The following is a 19,300-nucleotide window of genomic DNA, read 5'->3' as shown; positions in this document are numbered from 1 at the left end:
TAACAAATGGAATGTTCAACAGTTTTCACCTAACAATAGAGCTGTAGCTAGGCCGGGTCCTCTGCCAAGGGTCTGCTGGAATAGCAGGGAGGGAGGGAGTGTGGTCATCACAACACCACCCAGCCCCTCTATACAGGAGCCCCCTCTCTTCTCTTGAAGGGGGGGCAGCCCCTTTGATTCTACCCAAGGCCTTTCTAATCTAATTCCTCCTGAGTCTGGAGGGGAAAGGAGGGAAAGAAAAGGAGTGATGTCATAGGCCAACTTCTGTGACTAGGTACTGCTTATTTGGTGTCAGTTCTCGCCCTCAGCCCTCGTTTTTAGTCAGCTTTGCGAGTGTATAATTATGTTCACTCCGGGGCCGAAACTCCCCAAAATTCAATTTGCGACAATTGTACATCCGCTAAGAAAAGTCTGTGAAAACTTAAAAACAACATCAATGGAGAAGTCAACATACAAGTGTAAGTAACAACAAATGCAAATAAGTTAGAAATTGTGCTATTAATGCACATGACGGTAGAAACACGTCTCGTAAAGATCACGTGGCATTTATCATAAGAGGGGATATTAACCCCGGTGTCCTGGCTAAATTCCCAATCTGGCCTTCATACCATCATGGCCACCTAATCATCCCCAGCTTCCAATTGGCTCATTCATCTCCTCTCCTCCCCCGTGTAACTATTCCCTGCATTGATTGCTGTGTGAACTCCCCTCCTCTCCAAACGTTCTCCACAAGCTGAAAACGGGCTAATTTCCATCAAGATTGTCTGTTATTGCGTGTTTCCCGAGGTTTGTAAGTGACCTCGTCCTCCATATTCACGCCAGTGGAAGATTCCTGTTCTGGCTGGAGGCTGGGGCTTTGGTGCATGGTGGCAGGTAGGCTGGCACACAGGACTTCTGCTGCTATTGTTTCCTTCCTCTGGTACTTCTGTTAGTTAACCTCTTATGTTCCCCTCTGTGATTTCAGGACAGTCTCCAGCAGCTCATCCTGATGACTCTGCCTAATGTGCTGACCATGGCTAAGGACCCCCTCTCAGGTACTGTGGTGCTCACATTGTCCACGACATACTAACAAGTTGTTAAAAACCTACCGTACATATCCCCTTGACATAGCAGGCCAGTTCATATACTGTACTGTATGAGGGCATGTTATCTGTTGGCTGGGAAGGATGCACATGTTGTGGCCCTTTTCTGGGGTCAGTCAGGAAGTGGGAAAGGCAGGAAAAGGCCCATTGGAACCCTGCAGCCTGTCTGTCTGCATGTAGGAGGCTAATCAGACCACGGAGAGTGCTGAGTGTGTGTGGCCTCCGGCCTGGTGTCGACAATCTCTCAGGGTCACACCTGATATGGCTAGCTGTATGTTTGGGACTATGGAGAGAGTCAGACCTGATATAGTGGGTGAGGAGAGGGAAGATACAGAGGCCCGCTGTCCTCAAGATATAGGCACAGCTGGGGATAGTTCACATAATGCTACTATGGTATTGGGCCTTGATGGGACCATAGTCTGATTTAGTACAAACAAAACTTTTATGAGAAGGAAGGTTTGTTTTCTAATCTAATTTAATCTCGAACACAGAACCATATATTGTGTATGCTACTCTGTCACGAGAGATTACATCTAGCTAGTGTGGTTCTTGGGGCCTCCTCTATATACTTAAGGGAAGGCATAGGTCCACCCACTGGGGAGCCAGGCCCAGCCAATCAGAATGAGTTTTTCCCCACAAAGGAGCATTATTACAGAGAGAAATACTCCACAGTTTCATCAGCTGTCAGGATGACTGGTCTCAGATGATCCCACAGGTGAAGAAGCCGGATGTGGAGGTCCGGGGCGGGCGTGGTTACAGATTGTCTGCGGTTGTGAGGCTGGTTGGATGTACTCACAAATTCTCTAAAACGACATGATAGAGAAATTAACATTAAATTCTCTGGCAACAGCTCTGGTGGACATACCTGCAGTCAGTATGCCAATTGCACGCTCCCTCAACTTGAGAAATCTGTGGCATTGTGTTGTGTGACACAACTGCACATTTGAGTGGCCTTTTATTGTGTCCAGCACAAGGTGCACCTGTGTAATGATCATGCTGTTTAATCAGCTTCTTGATGTGCCACATCGGTCAGGTGAAAGGATTATCTTGGCAAAGGAGAAATGTTCACTTACAGGGATGTAAAGAACTTTGTGCCCAAAATTTGAGCTAAATAAGCTTTTTGTGCGTATGGAAAAAATCTGGGATCTTTTATTTCAACTCGAGAAACATGGGACCAACACTTTACATGTTACATTTATATTTATGTTCAGTATAATTAATGCAGTACAGTGCTGTACTCTATGCATGAATTAATAAAAGGATCACCAGACAAGTTATTTCCATGGCATTTGTGACTGTGCTGGCGTGAGAAAATATCTCCAGGATGATGCCGTCTTAAATTGGCTCATTCTCATGTTTGAAGTGTTCAGCTTCACCGCCAGACAAACTGTTGTACCTTCTCCCCCAGTGGCTAGGCCTTTCATGGGTTGGGCTGCTACCCTGTAACTACCCTGCCACGCACATGCTTGTTTTGCATGTTTCCTGCAACTGTCTGTCAAACACAAAAATCACTTTTTTTCATCAGGACCAATTTGGCTGATTTTATTTTCCTACCGGGTGCCAATTGAACTAGATCTAGGCCTTTGATTGGCCTTTATATGAAAACGTGTTTAGCAGTCAAGAACAATAGTGATCTACGAATGGGAGTGGTGGGGTTATTGGGAGGCTTTTGCTGTAAGACAGCCTTGGTATGTGAACTTAATCTGAATGGTGCTTAATGGGGTATGTGTTCATATTATTGTTTGTGGATGGTTGTGTTATGTTTGTATGGAATGGCCTTTGGAAGTTAGCTTTTCAATGAGTTCCCGTGTTCAGTGTAGTTCCCATGTACAGTGTAGATTGTAGAAACAGTGAAAAGCTCCTCTCAGGGCGACACCACTGCCTGCCTATGTGTATACCTCTCTTGTCTTTTTAGTTGGTCTCAATGGAATAAGGGCAGGGCTGGGTCTCAGACATGGTCTCCATGGTAACCTTGTTGCCCTTTTCCCCAGAGTTCTGATCCAGCTTTTTAGGATTTCCTTCCAGGCAAGGACACACACACACAGAGAGCTGATCCCATACAAACCCTGTACATAATGAAGCAGTAAAGACTTTTGTAAATCATATGTCTCTTTTAAAAAATATATATAGCGCTTCCGCACGGCAAGCGGTACCGGTTCATCAAGTCTGACACCAACAGGCTACTGAACAGCTTCTATCCCTGAGCCATAATGCTGCTAAATAGCTAACAGAATGGCTACATGGACTATCTTGAATTGACCCTTGTATTTTTATTTTTGCACCATCTCTATGCACACTCACAGGACTGTACACATTGACACACACTGACAAGCCAACACACATAACATGCACCCACATTTATTCTGTCTCTACACACATGCGCGCATACAATCATAATTTACGCTGCTGCTACTCTGTTTATCATGTATCCTGATGCCTTACCCCTATACTCCAGTATCCCTGCACATTGTAAATATGGTATTGGAACTGACCCTGTATATAGCGTCTTACTTTCTCCTGTACTTGTTTTTATATCCTCTGTGTTTTTGTTCTACCTTGGTATTTTTTTTGCTATATTGATTACTGCTTTGTTGGGTTGGAGCTTGCATTAAAGGCATTTCACTGTACTTGTGAACTTAACTTGAAACTTCAAACATAAAGGCTTGCTACATCCACAAAAACACCCAAACATAACCCTGAGCTGAGGCTGATTTAATGATTGACCCACTGACTGATGGCTCCTAACCAAACCAACAGGGATGGGAGAGATCCTTCAGCCCATTAGTGTAAGAACTGGGGGATGGGAGAGACCCAGAAAGCTGTCATTTGTGATTTGCTGCCTACCTGTGGGATTTAAATCAAAATCGAATCTGAGCTCAAAATCAATCTGCTAAAAGAAAATGTGGTTTTAATCAGTTATGTCTTCATCTTTCTCTTCAACAGGCAAGAGCATGGAAGAGGTGAAGAGACTGCTGCTGTTGATCCTAGGCTGTGCTGTGCAGGTAACACAATACACACTAATTGAGACGAGCAGATCTGGACTCAAATAGTATTCCAAGTCTTTCAAATACTTTAGATGTCCTTGATTGAGCTTGTCTGGTGCAATGGAATAGTCTGACAAAGTGCAAAGCCCACCCACCTGGCACAGTACTCAGGCAAGCTCAATATGGAAAAGGAAAGGGTATTTAACTGTATTAACTGCAACTGAAAACAGTAGCCTACAGTGCATCAGCAATGGCATGTTATCAACATTCTATGAATCAATTCAAAATGGCCCTCAAATGTTTGAGATGAATTTCTCTTTGAAATCGACATGTCCAATGTAGCACCAAAACCACAGAGCTGGCAGAGGCTCTGAGATATAAAGGGTGCCGGCACCAGAGGCTATTGTTTTCTGTCCCTCCCAATCCCCTGGCCTCTCGCTCATTTTGAATAGTTGATAAAATGTCCTCAGTCATTTTTTTCTAATCATGATACAATCAAAAAATGTCAATGTCGGGCATAGATGGAATGCATTATGTAAGTCCATTTTTTATTTTTTTATTTCACCTTTATTTAACCAGGTTGGCCAATTGAGAACAAGTTCTCATTTACAACTGGGACCTGGCCAAGATAAAGCAAAGCAGTGTGACAAAAACAACAACACAGAGTTACACATAAACAAACGTACAGTCAATAACACAAAAGAAAAATAGATGATAAAAAAAAAAATAATAAATCTATGTACAGTGTGTGAAAATGTAGGGAGGTAGGCAATAAATAGGCCCTAGAGGCGCAAAAATTTAGCATTAATACTGGAGGGATGTGCAGATGATGTGCACGTAGAGATACTGGGGTGAAAAAAAGCAAGAGGGTAAGTAATAATATGGGGATGAGGTAGTCGGGTGTGCCATTTACAGATTGGCTGTGTACAGGTACAGTGATCGAAAAGCTGCTCTGACAGCTGATGCTTAAAGTTAGAGAGGGAGATATGAGACTCCAGCTTCAGTGATTTTTGCAATTCGTTCCAGTCATTGGCAGCAGAGAACTGGAAGGAAAGGTGGCCAAAGGAGGAATTGGCTTTGGGGATGACCAGTGCAATATACCTGCTGGAGCGCGTGCTACGGGTGGGTGTTGCTACGGTGACCAGTGAGCTGAGATAAGGCAGGGCTTTACCTAGCAAAGACTTATAGATGACCTGGAGCCAGTGGGTATGGCGACGGATATGTAGTGAGGGCCAGCCAACAAGAGCATACAGGTCGCAGTGGTGGGTAGTATATGGGGCTTTGGTGATAAAACGGATGGGATTTAAACCACAATCGAAGGGTCAATGTGTTATCTATGCATCTTATAATTGCACTAACCCTGTTTTTTTTCTATCCATTGAATGAAAATTACCTGAGTCCAACAACAAGCCCTACGCTGACAATTAGACACGTGGTGCCTCAGGTTCTCCACGTTACTCTATACAGTATTTCTACAAGATTTAAACCTTTTCATCTGGCTTATGTGTAATTATGATCATTCACACACCCAGTCTTTGTGTTCCGTAGAGAATGGGAAAACCAAGTCTGAATCAGAATAGGTTTCTGATAGTTTATAGTACCTATATATATCTAATAGAAGTGTCTGTCATTGTTTCTCTCTGCAGTGTGAGAGGAAAGAAGAGATCATTGAGAAAATCAAACTGCTCGACATTGAGAGGCAGGCAGCCATCGTCTCCCACATTCAAGAGGTGAGTAGTACAGGTGTAGGTGTGTTCACGTCAAAGCAGGCACACATGCTCATGCACATCAGCAATTCCTTTTTATAGTGATTATTTTTCTCACATTATCTTCAGATATGCTTGAAAATACAGATTAAAATTAGGCATCTTGCACATTTACAGAAATATTGATTTATGTGCACGGTCGCTGTCAAATATATCTAGTAAAGTAAAGACACAAAGGTATTAATCCTAGGCCTACTCTCCCACAGTGTGGCATTCCCATTGACATTTAGACACAGATGTTCATGCATGTCAGTCCACTTTTTCTCACATTTATGTATGCGCGTCTTCATATACTGACACATTCAAGTCTCATTCCTAGGGCTACAGTAATATATTTATTTAGGAAATATTATGTTACACTGCACAGCCGAAGAAATACAAGAGAGCGCTGTGTAGTGATAGTGTCTGTCTACCCCTTCAGGTGACCCAAAACCAGGAGAATGTGTTGGACTTGCAGTGGCTGGAGCTGCCAGATATGCCCACTGAGGAGCTGGACCCCCTGTCCAGAAACATGGCCCTGCACCTCCGCAAACTCATAGATGAAAGAGATGAATGTGCAGAGGTTGGTATTGAAGACGGTCTGAAACACACCCAATTACGACTTTTAAAATCAACTGTATTACTCACAATACCTTTAAAAGTAAATGATGCATCTGTACATTATATGTACCTAATGGATATATGCATGTCATTCAGACTTGATTTGTGTTCTTTTTACGCACAGCCAATAGACTGACAGAGTTCTTCTCCACCCTCCTCCAGGCGATCGTGGAGCTGACCCAGGAGAGGGACTACCTCCAGTCCCAGCAGCCCTCTAACCACCTGGGTTACCCCAACCCTGAGAGGACCGACCTGGGCCTGGGCGGACCTATCTGCCGGCTGTCCAAAGAGGACCGGCAGCATCTGGCTGTGGAGCTGGCTGACACTAAAGCCAAACTGAGACGCTCGCGACAGGAGCTGTGAGTCAGGAGAAGGAAATCTCTACCATGACAGGCTAGAGTTAGATGCTAGAGGCTAGATTTTGGGATATTTTGGCATTTAACATATTTGTTTTATTTAGATAAGCTAAAATCTTGGAAAATAATTTAAGTTTTACTATAAGCCCTCTTTAATTACAATGTAGGTATGTCTGAACAAATTGATTTGCCAACCTAATGCATGCTGTGTCTCTCCCAGGGAGGAGAAGACTGAGCAGCTGATGGATACCAAACATGAGGTGGAGAGGCTGGATCTAGAGATGCAGAAACTCAAGCAGGAGGTGCAGATTTCCTCTTCCAGTTTGGCTTCCCTGTGTCCCCCTCACACTCCCCCTCTTTCTTCTCCTCACTCTCTCTGCCTGTTTATCTCCTTCTCATGCACTCCCCGTTTCTTTCCCTCTTACTCTCTCCCCCGGTTTCTCTTGCTCACAAACATGCTCTGATACCCAACTTTCCCCTCTTTTTCCAGTCAGGAAAAATGGTTCCCAGACATTTCAAATCTTGACCACAAATTACATGCTAGAAAGCATATCATATTTATTCTGTCTTCAGAATGTTCACAGAAGGGAAAATGTTTAGTTGATGTCACATTATCAAAGACAGTACCATTTTAAGATATTCCCATGAGACCAGCAAATTCTAAAATAGAAAGATTTCATAACTAGTTTTGTCATAACCTCACTGCAGATCACATCTAGTCCATAGTGTTGTGCGTGTGTGTGTGCCATGCGGAGACCAGCTCCATTGTGTGTGTTTGTGACCTGTGCAGAACATGCAGTTACTTGCAGAGGCGAGGTTGGTGCGTGCGTACAGGGATGAAGTGGACGCTCTGAGGGAGAAGGCAGCCAAGGTGGACAGACTGGACACAGAGTTGAGCCGCTGCAAGGAGAGGCTACACGACGTCCACTTCTACAAGACACGAGTCGAGGTGATTCACACTGATCATTAAATTTAATTGAATAAACGTTGTGACTCACCATCAATTTAATGACACCTGAAATCAAATAATACTGTACATTTAAGGAAAATAACCTGATGAAGGAATTTGCCAAAACGAGTTGGGTTTAATAATAAAAGTATCATATCTTCAGCATGCTCCACTGTTCATGTACCTTTTGTTTGAAAGGGACAACATATATTTTTGTCATTATCAACACACATCCACATATTTAGCCTATCTCGTCTGTCAAGACACATTAGACACACTGAGTACAGGATGAGGTGATTGGTGGTGCATATTAAGACCCATAATCCTTAGCAGCATGTCTTTCATGTCTCTGGGTCAAATTAGTTCCACTACATTGACTAGAACCCCTGCTGTCTCTTTCACAGGGGAACAATGGCATCTCCTGATCAGCAGAATGACCAGGCCCAGGGTTTATGGGTTTGTCCAGGCATGGGTCTCCACAGCTGTCAGTGGCAGGCCTCTGAATCACTATGTCCCTCTGTCTCCATCTCAGCCTCTGACTCATTATATTTCACACACTCCATCTTTCTGTGTGCTTGTTTGAGATCGACTACATTGCAGTGGAATCACTGATCTACAAATCACTTTGCATCCCCAATTAACTACTCATTATGTGATCAAGATGAGCAAATATGCACAGCGTATTGCTCAGGCCGATCTCCTCAAACACGCTGTATATGTCCCTCTGTCTCCATCTCACTGTGTGTCTGTCTGTATTATATGTGTCTACAGGAGCTGAGAGAAGATAACGCCACTCTGATGGAGACCAAAACCCTGCTGGAGGAGCAGCTGGGAGCCTCCAGGGGGCGTTGTGACAAACTACATGAGCTGGAGAAGGAGAACCTGCAGCTGCGCTCAAAACTACACGACGTGGAGATGGTGAGAAAATTGAACCCGGTGTCTATCGATGACTGGATCACGCGGTCTGTGTGTGTCTTTACCCTTTTGACAATACTGAGTTACACATGCACCGTAATTGCTTGACCTATTCTGGAATTGAAAATGTAACAAGAAAATATTTGAACACTTTCACAAAATGGTCAGGGTTGGCAAAATAGTGTGAAAAGGATATGTGTGTGTCTGGCCCACTCTGCTGTCCCTCTCAGGACCGGGACACAGATAAGAAGCACCTGGAGGGGTTGATAGAGGAGAACATGCTGCTGGAGATCTCTCAGAAACAGAGCATGAATGAGTCTGCCCACCTGGGCTGGGAACTGGAGCAGCTGGCCAAGAACAACGACAACAACGACAGTAAGGGGACACACACACACACACTGCGGAGAGTCCATATTAATCCTCTTCTGTTAGCTGTTGATGGCGTTTTTGGATGCAAAAGGGCTGAAATATATATATTTTGGTGATAAAATGACTAAATATATTTTGGTGATAAAATGACTCTGCATCTGCCTCAGTTTTACATTAATAACAAAGCAGTGCTCACTCCTCTGTCAACAAACTGTATACAGACCTACACAGTGTGCCACTACCATGATCACATGCACAGAACATCTCCAAATACAAGATGCCAGACAGTTTTTTTTTTTTTTTAAATAGGAGAAAATGTATTCACAAACAGAACTGAACAAGCACCCCTCTCTTCCCCACGTGCAGTGCACAAGTCATTTGTGTTTGAGCTGAACGAGTCTGCGTCGAGCCGTCTGCTGAAGCTGGAGAAGGAGAACCAGGGTCTGCAGAGCACTATCCAGGAGCTCAGAGAGGCTTCACTAAGTCTGGAGGAGGACCAGCTAAACGCCATGGAGTTGGAGAGAGAGAACCAGGGCCTCAGCAAAAAGGTACTGTACACACTGATTTGACAGACGCTACTTTATGCTGGTCCCACATGCTTTATAGAATGGCAGTCTGTGTTGTGGCATACTATGCTGGTCCCACATGCCCTATATAGAGAGTCAGCAGAATGCATTGCAGTATGTATTGTGGTGCAGTTAAATGAATGCGGGTGGGAGCAGAGCAGCATATACTGAGTGCTATCTTTCTCTATTCATAGTATATGTCATTGTCCCAGCACTGGTGGGGATGTTTTGAATGTACATATCTCTCACACATACTTCTGACATATTGAGCTTTCATATTTATGACGTCTTTGATGTTGATTGATGAATTTAATCTATTTTGTCATTGGTTTCTATCATGATTGTCATCCATTTTGTGTCTTCTATAGCTGGAGCGTATGCAGACCCTGCTGGACCAGGAGAAGCAGACCACCCAGGACATGGAGGGTCTGGAAGAAGACCTGCTCAAAGACGAGCAGAAACTGGAGAAGACTCTGGAGAGACTGCAGGCAGACAAGAACAGACAGGCACAAACTGTACTTCTACCTTTACACATGCTAAATGCACCATTTCATGGCCCGGAGGAAAACTTCCGGGTCCTAACTGTCTGTGGCATGTTGTCCTCGGTGGTCCCGCTTATGTCCTCATTATCCCACCTGACTGTCTTTATGTGTGTTCCCCAGATCTCAGAGCTGGAGCAGGAGAAGGAGCACCTGAGCCAGGCGGTGAGCTCCCTGCATCAGCGCACCCAGGTTGACAGCGAGGCCCGAGTCAGGGAGGTGGAGACAGAGAACCGCGTCCTCCACCAGACCATCACCAACACCGGGTCCAAGCTGGCCCGGCTAGAAGCCCAGGGCAAGCAGGCCACCAAGGAGCTGGAGACACTGAGGGAGAGGGGGGTGGAGCTGGAGAGGGAGACAACACATCTGGAGAGGAGCAAGGAGCAGCTGCAGAGGGAGGTGAGGGAGGTCTTGCACTCGTACTTGTTTCGCCAATATTTGCAGGATTTTTTTTATGTTTTACTTGCAGTAATTGTGAGTTGCAATCAGTGCATTCAACTTAGGAAGTTAAAACGACTACATATCACAATCGTTGCAACATGCCTGAACTGTAAATGTAAACGTAGGTGGCCTCCCTGAAGATCACATGTGACCGGGCTGATGCCCTGGAGAGAGACAACACCAGCCTGGAGCAGGACAACTGGAGGCTGAAGAAGCAGGTGGATACAGCCCAGAACGTCAGCCTGCGCCTGGCCAAGCTGGAGAATGACCACAGCCTCTTGGACGAGGAGAACCTGGAGCTCCGCCGCACCGTGGAGTTCCTCCGGCCAGCTGCCATTCGCCTGGCCCAGCTCCAGCAGGAGAACAGGGATCTGGAGAGGGAGAGGGAGGATCTGACCCGCTCTGTGGAGGAGCTGAGGTCCCAGGGGAAGAGGGCGGAGCGGCTGGAGCTGAGCATCGGCAGCCTGGGCCAGGAAAACCAGAGGTTACAGCAGAGCCTGGAGAACAGCTCCACTAAGATCCAGGGGCTGGTGAGGGAGCTGAGGCAGGCGGAGACCGAGACCGGAGTTCTGAGACGGGAGCTGGAGGAGGTGCGCCTGGCGGAGAAACGCCTGGAGGTGGTGGAGAAGGAGAAGAGGGGGCTGGAACAGGAGCTGGGCCAGTCAGAGAAGGTACGTCTGTGTGTGTATGCTACATGTATACTGTAGTTGTGGAGTATTACGCACTCCTGGCTGCACACCTACATGTACATACTACCTCAATAAGCCTGACTAACAGGTATATAGCCTTGCTACTCTTTTTTCAAATGTCTTTTTACTGTTGTTTTATTTCTTGACTTACTTACACACAAACACACTTTTTTTCCCGCACCATTGGTTAGAGCCTGTAAGTAAGCATTTCACTGTAAGGTCTACACCTGTTGTATTCGGCGCATGTGACAAATCAACTTTGATTTGATTTGACAATGAATTTCCTTGATGGAATAATACAAATGTAATTTAACTGAATTGACGGAATTGATTTTAAGGCGAGGAAGCAGCTGGAGAAGGAGGCGCGACGTTTATGGCAGCAGCTGGAAGTGAAGGAAGAGGTGCTGGAGGAGAGCGCTCTAAAGCTGGCCTCATTAGAGAAGGAGGGCATCACCAAGGAGAAGGAGTTGGAGAGGTTAAAGGAGGTGGCTGGGATGGTCAAAGAGCTGGAGAGTCAGAACAAGGAGCTGCAGAAACAGGCCACCATCGACAAGAGGACCCTGGCCACACTCCGAGAGGTATGTATGGGGTAGAGGTCGGAGGATAAGTGCTAGGTGTACCATACTAGGGTTGAATATTTTCAAATGTATTTTACAAATGTTACATCCCAAGAATAAATCCTTTTTTTCCCTGTGTATTCCGGTATTTACCACCCTAACCAGAAATGTAATTCTAAAGCATATAAATATACTACCTGAGCCTGATGAGCCATACATTAAGGACATTTTATGAGCCCAAGCGGATTTAACAAGTTACATCAGTAAGGGATCATAGCTTTGACCTGGATTCACCTGGTCAGTTTGTCATCGAAAGAGCTGGTGTTCTTAATGTTTTGTACACTCAGTGTATAGTCTACGGCACATTACGCACGACAGAAAACATAAAAGCCCATAGATGTAGCTATGCTCTCTTGGGTAAATAAATGAAACTAGCTCCAGTAGGCTAATCTTTTTGTGGAATTTTATTACTGTACTTTATTGTATTATACTGGACTGGAATTATGCATCTTGTTCAAACCATGAAGCTGGGTGAAGGACATGCGGCCTACAAAGTCACAATTATAGTCTAGGGTATATTTACTTTTTATATAAAAGGGCCTATTTTACATTTTTATAATTAGTAGGCTGAGGCATATACCGTGCATTCGGAAACTATTCAGACCCCTTCCCTTTTTCCACATTTTGTTACCACCTTATTCTAAATTGTATTTAAATAAAAAAAATACTCATCAATCTACACACAATACCCTATAATCACAGTGAAAACCTGCCGTTTCTACGTGTAGAATCACAATGCTCGTCAGTGGCCGAGAACCTAACTTTGAGCCAATCAGAGAGCACAAAATTCCACCTAGGGAAGCGTAACAAAAAAATATAGCAGTTTTGAAGCTGCAGTAAAGCTCAGTAACTGCAGTCGACTGTGGTATTTTGGACGTAGTAATTGCAGTGTACTGCAGTTATGCTGCACTCTGACTGCAATCTTTTTTCATAAGGGAGCTGACAGAAGTGACAAAAAAAAATAGGGAACTTTTCCAGGTGTACTCCACCACCTTTTCATCAGAATTGTAACTACAACAATAAAGCTGCATAATAACATGTTTTATCTAGCGCAAGTCTTTACATCTAGCTAAGGAGTTTTGTGCTTGAAGTATTTTTTTGTAAGGTTCAGTTTGATATTAAGCACCTGCTCATTAGTTAGCTAATGGCAGTCACACACACTTCATATGATATGAATGGGGTGTTCGGTGCAGCACAATGCACACAACACTAAATGCTCTACCAAGCTAGCTATCTACTGTTAGCAAGATGATGAAGAAATTATTTAATTCACTATCCCATACTCCCAGTGTCAGTCTGCTTTTTAGATCATGTTAGCTAAACGGTTAGCATTGCCATTTAGCACAACATAGCTGGCTAGCTATTCCACCGACTCTCGGCAGCTAACAGGCAGCTACTTCAGTCAAAAACCAATCATTGTGATTTAATTATAATTTTGCTAGCTACGCTAGTTGTGGCCATCTGGTTAGTATCAACAAGGGCTTACTACAAATTCTAGCTGGATAGCAACAAAATTAGCGTAGGTTGCTAGTTAACTTACATCAGCTGCAGCAGGCGTAAGCCAAACAAGCTAGTGCCACATTGTGGCCTGGAGTATTAAACTAAGCAAATCTGAGGTCAAACTCATCTATATGAACAACGACAAGTTAACTGCCGACATTCTGGGCAGAGTTGCTAAGTACCTATCGCCAGTCAGATTTCTCGGTGTGTCTGACAGTTTGGTAGACAGGTCAATAGAGTCAGAGTTTTATTGTGTGTCCTGTCCAGGACCTGGTGAATGAGAAGATGAAGGTGCAGCAGCAGTGGAACGAGTTGGAGATACTGAGCGACGAGCTGGAGAAGATCGGTCTCAACAGAGAGAAACTACTGCAGGAGAAGAACAGCTGTGAAGACAAGTAAGTGGCTTTACACTACCAGCATGCATCACACTACCAGATTTTCTACAATACATCTACCACAGTGGCCGTTTAAGATGAGGGAGGATGATTAATTGTTTTTCATGAGCATAGTCTTATTTCTATTACAACATATTGGATGACTGTCATTCATATTCCATTCAACCAGTTCTATGTAACAGAGATAGGTTCAGGCTACTACATGATACTCAAATGTTCCCGATGCCCATGAGGTTGCTACAACCTAGCCTATGAATGAAAGTTTACAACGTAGGTGCACACAGATCGAGAAACACATTTGAGGTGACAGACAGGGACAGACGGTGATATTCAATACCGCCATGCGCACTCTTGCCTGCATCTAGTCTATATAGAGTGTAATTATTAGTCCAACAGTTGCAAACAAGAGTTTCTATTGGACAAATTCAGATATGTTTAGCCCCGTTTTGTTCCATTTGCTTCCGTTTTAAGAAACGTTTTTCAACAGAATCTGCAGAAAGAAAACACCCCTGATCACGCGTAAACACAGTTAACTTTCATAGCAGCCACGTTGTATTCAAATATAATTTTATTTGTCACATACACATGGTTAGCAGATGTTAATGCGAGTGTAGCAATGCTTGTGCTTCTAGTTCCAACATTGCAGTAATACCCTAACAACTACACACAAATCTAAAGGGGTGAATGAGAATATGTACATTTAAGTATATGGATGAGCGATGGCCGAGCATCATAGGCAAGGTGCAATAGATGGTATAAAATAAATTAGTCATATCACATGTACAGTTGAAGTCGGAAGTTTACATACACTTAGGTTGGAGTCATTAAAACTCATTTTTCAACCACTCCACACATTTCTTGTTAACAAACTATAGTTTTGGCAAGTCTGTTAGGACATCTACTTTGTGCATGACACAAGTAATTGTTTCAACAATTGTTTACAGACAGATTATTTCACTTATAATTCACTGTATCACAATTCCAGTGGGTCAGAAGTTTACATACACTAAGTTAACTGTGCCTTTAAACAGCTTGGAAAATTCCATAAAATGATGTCATGGCTTTAGAAGCTTCCGATAGGCTAAATGACATCATTTGAGTCAATTGGAGATGTACCTGTGGATGTATTTCAAGGCCTACCTTCAAACTCAGTGCCTCTTTGCTTGACATCATGGGAAAATCAAAAGAAATCAGCCAAGACCTCAGAAAAACAAATGTAGACCTCCACAAGTCTGGTTCATCCTTGGGAGCAATTTCCAAACGGCTGAAGGTACCACGTTCATCTGTACAAACAATAGTACGCAAGTATTAACACCATGGGACCACGCAGCCGTCATCCTTCTCAGGAAGGAGAGGCGTTCTATCTCCTAGAGATGAACGTACTTTGGTGCGAAAAGTGCAAATCAATCCCAGAACAACAGCAAAGGACCTTGTGAAGATGCTGGAGGAAACGGGTACAAAAGTATCTATATCCACAGTAAAACGAGTCCTATATCGACATAACCTGAAAGGCCGCTCAGCAAGGAAGAAGCCACTGCTCCAAAACCGCCAAAAAAAGCCTGACTACGGTTGCAATTGCACATGGGGACAAAGATCGTACTTTTTGGAGAAATGTTCTCTGGTCTGATGAAACAAAAATAAAACTGTTTAGCCATAATGACCATCGTTACATTTGGAGGGAAAAAGGGGAGGGTTGCAAGCCAAAGATCGCAATCCCAACCGTGAAGCACGGGGGGTGGCAGCATCATGTTGTTGGGGTGCTTTGCTGCAGGAGAGACTGGTGCACGTCACAAAATAGATGGCTTTATGAGGAAGGAAAATTATGTGGATATATTAAAGCAACATCTCAAGACATCAGTCAGGAAGTTAAAGCTTGGTCGCAAATGGGTCTTCCAAATGGACAATGACCCCAAGCATACTTCCAAAGTTGTGGCAAAATGGCTTAAGAACAACAAAGTCAAAGTATTGGAGTGGCCATCACAAAGCCCTGACCTCAATCCTATAGAAAATTTGTTGGAAGAACACCAGCTCTGTCAGAAGGAATGGGCCAAAATTCACCCAACTTATTGTGGGAAGCTTGTGGAAGGCTACCCGAAATGTTTGACCCAAGTTAAACAATTATAAAGACAATGCTACCAAATACTAATTGAGTGTATGTAAACTTCTGACCCACTGGGAATGTGATGAAAGAAATAAAAGCTGAAATAAGTAATTATCTCTACTATTATTCTGACATTTCACATTCTTAAAATAAAGTGGTGATCCTAATTGACCTAAGACAGAGAATTTTTACTATGATTTAAATGTCAGGAATTGTGAAAAACTGAGTTTAAATGTATTTGCCTGAGGTGTATGTAAACTTCAGACTTCAACTGTATATACTGTAAGATATGTAAACATTATTAAAGTGGCATTATTTGGAGCGCATTGTATAAAGTGACTAGTGATTCGTTTGTTATCTTCTACTTGGTCACCATCCCGGATCCGGGAGCATCCTCATCAGTAAAAAAGCTGACTAGCATAGCCTAGCATAGCGCCACAAGTAAATACTAGCATATAAATATCATGAAATCACAAGTCCAAGACACCAAATGAAAGATACACATCTTGTGAATCCAGCCATCATTTCCGATTTTTAAAATGTTTTACAGCGAAAACACTATGTATTTCTATTAGCTAACCACAATAGCAAAAGACACAACCGCATATTTTCACCATTTTTTTTACCGCATAGGTAGCTATCACAAAACCGACCAAATAGAGATATAATTAGTCACTAACCAAGAAACAACTTCATCAGATGACAGTCTTATAACATGTTATACAATAAATCTATGTTTTGTTCGAAAATGTGCATATTTGAGGTATAAATCATAGTTTTACATTGCAGCTACCATAAAAAATATCACCAAAGCAGCCGGAATAATTAGAGAGCAACGTGAAATACCTAAATACTCATCATAAAACATTTATGAAAAATACATGGTGTACAGCAAATGAAAGATACACATCTTGTGAATCCAGCCAATATTTCAGATTTTTTAAGTGTTTTACAGCGAAAACACAATATAGCATTATATTAGCTTACCACAATAGCTAACCACACAAACGCATTTATCAGTAGCAAAATGTAGCGATTGCAAAAACCAGCAAAAGATATTAAATTATTCACTAACCTTGACAAACTTCATCAGATGACAGTCCTATAACATCATGTTACACAATACATATATGTTTTGTTCGAAAATGTGCATATTTATAGCTACAAATCCTGGTTTTACAATGTGAATACGTAGCCAAACTGCACAAAATTATCCAGAGATATTTTGGACAGTCACCTAATCTAATCAAAGAACTCATCATAAACTTTACTAAAAAATACATGTTGTACAGCAAATGAAAGATACACTAGTTCTTAATGCAATCGCCGTGTTAGATTTTTAAAAATAACTTTAGTACGACATACAGCTTACGTTATATCGAGACAGCGCCTGCAATGAGGGCGGAAAATAGAAATAAACATTTTCCACAGAAATACGAAATAACATCATAAATGGTTCCTACATTTGCTGAGCTTCCATCAGAATCTTGTACAAGGAGTCCTTTGTCCAGAATAAATCGTTGTTTGGTTTTAGAATGTCCTCTTCGCCTGTCGAATTAGCAACCATAGCTAGCCATGTGGCGCAAACGTGCCCAACTTCACATGACGCAAAGAAAATAAAATTCCAAAACTCGCAATTAACGTTCAATAAACTGATACAACTCGGTTGAAAAAAACTACTTTATGATGTTTTTATTACATCTATCAAATAAAATCAGAGCCGGAGATATCTAACGTGTATACCGAAAGCTTTTCAGAAGGCAATCTGGGGTTCCTTCTCACGCCTTCGAAGACAATGAAATTTCCAGTCACGTCATTCCAAAAGCTCTTGTTCGGCCTCAGATCAAGCTAGACACCCCATTCCATCTCCCACTGCCTGTTGACATCTAGTGGAAGGCGTATGAAGTGCATGTATATCCATAGATTTCAAGCAAATTAATAGGAAGGCCCTGGAACAGAGCCTCGATTTCAGATTTGTCACTTCCTGTCAGGAAGTTTGCTGCAAAATGAGTTCTGTTTTACTCACAGATATAATTCAAACGGTTTTAGAAACTTGAGAGTGTTTTCTATCCAATAGTAATAATACTATGCATATTGTACGAGCTAGAATAGAGTACGAGGCAGTTTCATTTGGGCACGATTTTTTACAAAGTGAAAACAGCGCCCCCCTATTGAGAAAAGGTTAAAGTGGCCAGTGATTGGGTCTCAATGTAGGCAGCAGCCTCTCTGAGTTAATGATCACTGTTTAACAGTCTGATGGCCTTGAGACAGAAGCTGCTTTTCAGTCTCTCGGTCCCAGCTTTGATGCACCTGTACTGACCTCGCCTTCTGGATAGTAGCGGTGTGAACAGACAGTGGCTCGGGTGGTTGATATCCTTGATCTTTTTGGCCTTCCTGTGACATCGGGTGCTGTAGGTGTCATGGAGGGCAGGTAGTTTGGCCCCGGTGATGCGTTGTGTAGACCGCACCACCCTCTGGAGAGCCTTGCGGTTAAGGACGGTGCAGTTGCCGTACAGGCTGTGATATAGCCCGACAGGATGCCCTCGAGGGTTTTGGGTGACAAGCCACATTTCTTCAGCCTCCTGAGGTTGAAGAGGCCCTGTTGCACCTTCTTCACCACACTGTTTGTGTGAGTGGACCATTTCAGTTTGTCTGATGTATACGCCGAGGAACTTAAAACGTTCCACCTTCACCACTGCTGTCCCTTCGATACGGTGGCACTGTATTATCCTCAAAGCGGGCAAAGAAGGTGTTTTGTCCCTGTACTGGCCTTGTTTGATTGCCTTGTGGATGGAATAGCTACACTGTTTATATTCAGACATATTCCCAGACCTCTTTCCATGGTTAAATGTGGTGGATCGCGCTTTCAGTTTTGCGCGAATGCTGCCATCCATCCACGGTTTCTGGTTAGGGTAGGTTTTAATAGTCACAGTGGGTACAACCTCTCCAATGCACTTCTTTATAAATGCACTCACCGAGTCGGCGAATAGGTCGATGTTGTTCTGAGGCTGACCGGAACATATTCCAGTCCGCATGATCAAAACAATCTTGAAGCGTGGCTTCCGATTGGTCGGACCAGCGTTGATTGGTTCTCGTCACAGGTACATCCTGTTTGAGTTTTTGCCTATAAGACGGAAGGAGCAAGATGTGGTCGGATTTGCCGAAAGCAGGGCGGGGGAGGGCTTTTGGAAGTTGGAATAGCAGTGGTTGAGGGTGTTGCGCATGCACATAGGGCAATCAATATGCTGGAAGAATTTAGATAGAAATGTTCTCAAATTTGCTTTGTTAAAATCCCCAGCTACAATAAATGCAACCTCAGGATGTATGGTTTCCAGTTTGCATATAGTCCAGTGAAGTTCCTTGATGGCCATCTTGGTGTCTGCTTGAGGGGGAATGTACACAGCTGTGACTATAATTGACGAGAATTCTCT

General features: G+C 43.3%; 1 protein-coding gene across 1 annotated transcript in view; it reads left to right on the top strand.

Annotated features, from left to right (window-relative positions):
• LOC120023797 (protein Daple-like) overlaps positions 1-19,300 on the top strand; it is an 85,782-nt gene that overhangs the window by 43,952 nt on the left and 22,530 nt on the right. Inside the window, exons 4-18 of the mRNA XM_038967908.1 lie at positions 965-1,034; positions 4,026-4,084; positions 5,713-5,796; positions 6,254-6,394; positions 6,595-6,791; positions 7,009-7,090; positions 7,579-7,737; positions 8,509-8,655; positions 8,883-9,027; positions 9,388-9,569; positions 9,956-10,093; positions 10,250-10,525; positions 10,693-11,238; positions 11,595-11,834; positions 13,641-13,768. Coding sequence (XP_038823836.1) covers positions 965-1,034; positions 4,026-4,084; positions 5,713-5,796; positions 6,254-6,394; positions 6,595-6,791; positions 7,009-7,090; positions 7,579-7,737; positions 8,509-8,655; positions 8,883-9,027; positions 9,388-9,569; positions 9,956-10,093; positions 10,250-10,525; positions 10,693-11,238; positions 11,595-11,834; positions 13,641-13,768 — 2,594 coding nt within the window. The remainder of the gene's footprint in view (positions 1-964; positions 1,035-4,025; positions 4,085-5,712; positions 5,797-6,253; positions 6,395-6,594; positions 6,792-7,008; positions 7,091-7,578; positions 7,738-8,508; positions 8,656-8,882; positions 9,028-9,387; positions 9,570-9,955; positions 10,094-10,249; positions 10,526-10,692; positions 11,239-11,594; positions 11,835-13,640; positions 13,769-19,300) is intronic.

This window comes from Salvelinus namaycush, chromosome 28 (genome assembly GCF_016432855.1).
Source record: "Salvelinus namaycush isolate Seneca chromosome 28, SaNama_1.0, whole genome shotgun sequence".
Classification (NCBI taxonomy): Eukaryota; Metazoa; Chordata; class Actinopteri; order Salmoniformes; family Salmonidae; genus Salvelinus; species Salvelinus namaycush.
The sequence above is the reverse complement of the archived record's forward strand: the minus strand, read 5'-3'. Positions and strand labels throughout refer to the sequence as shown.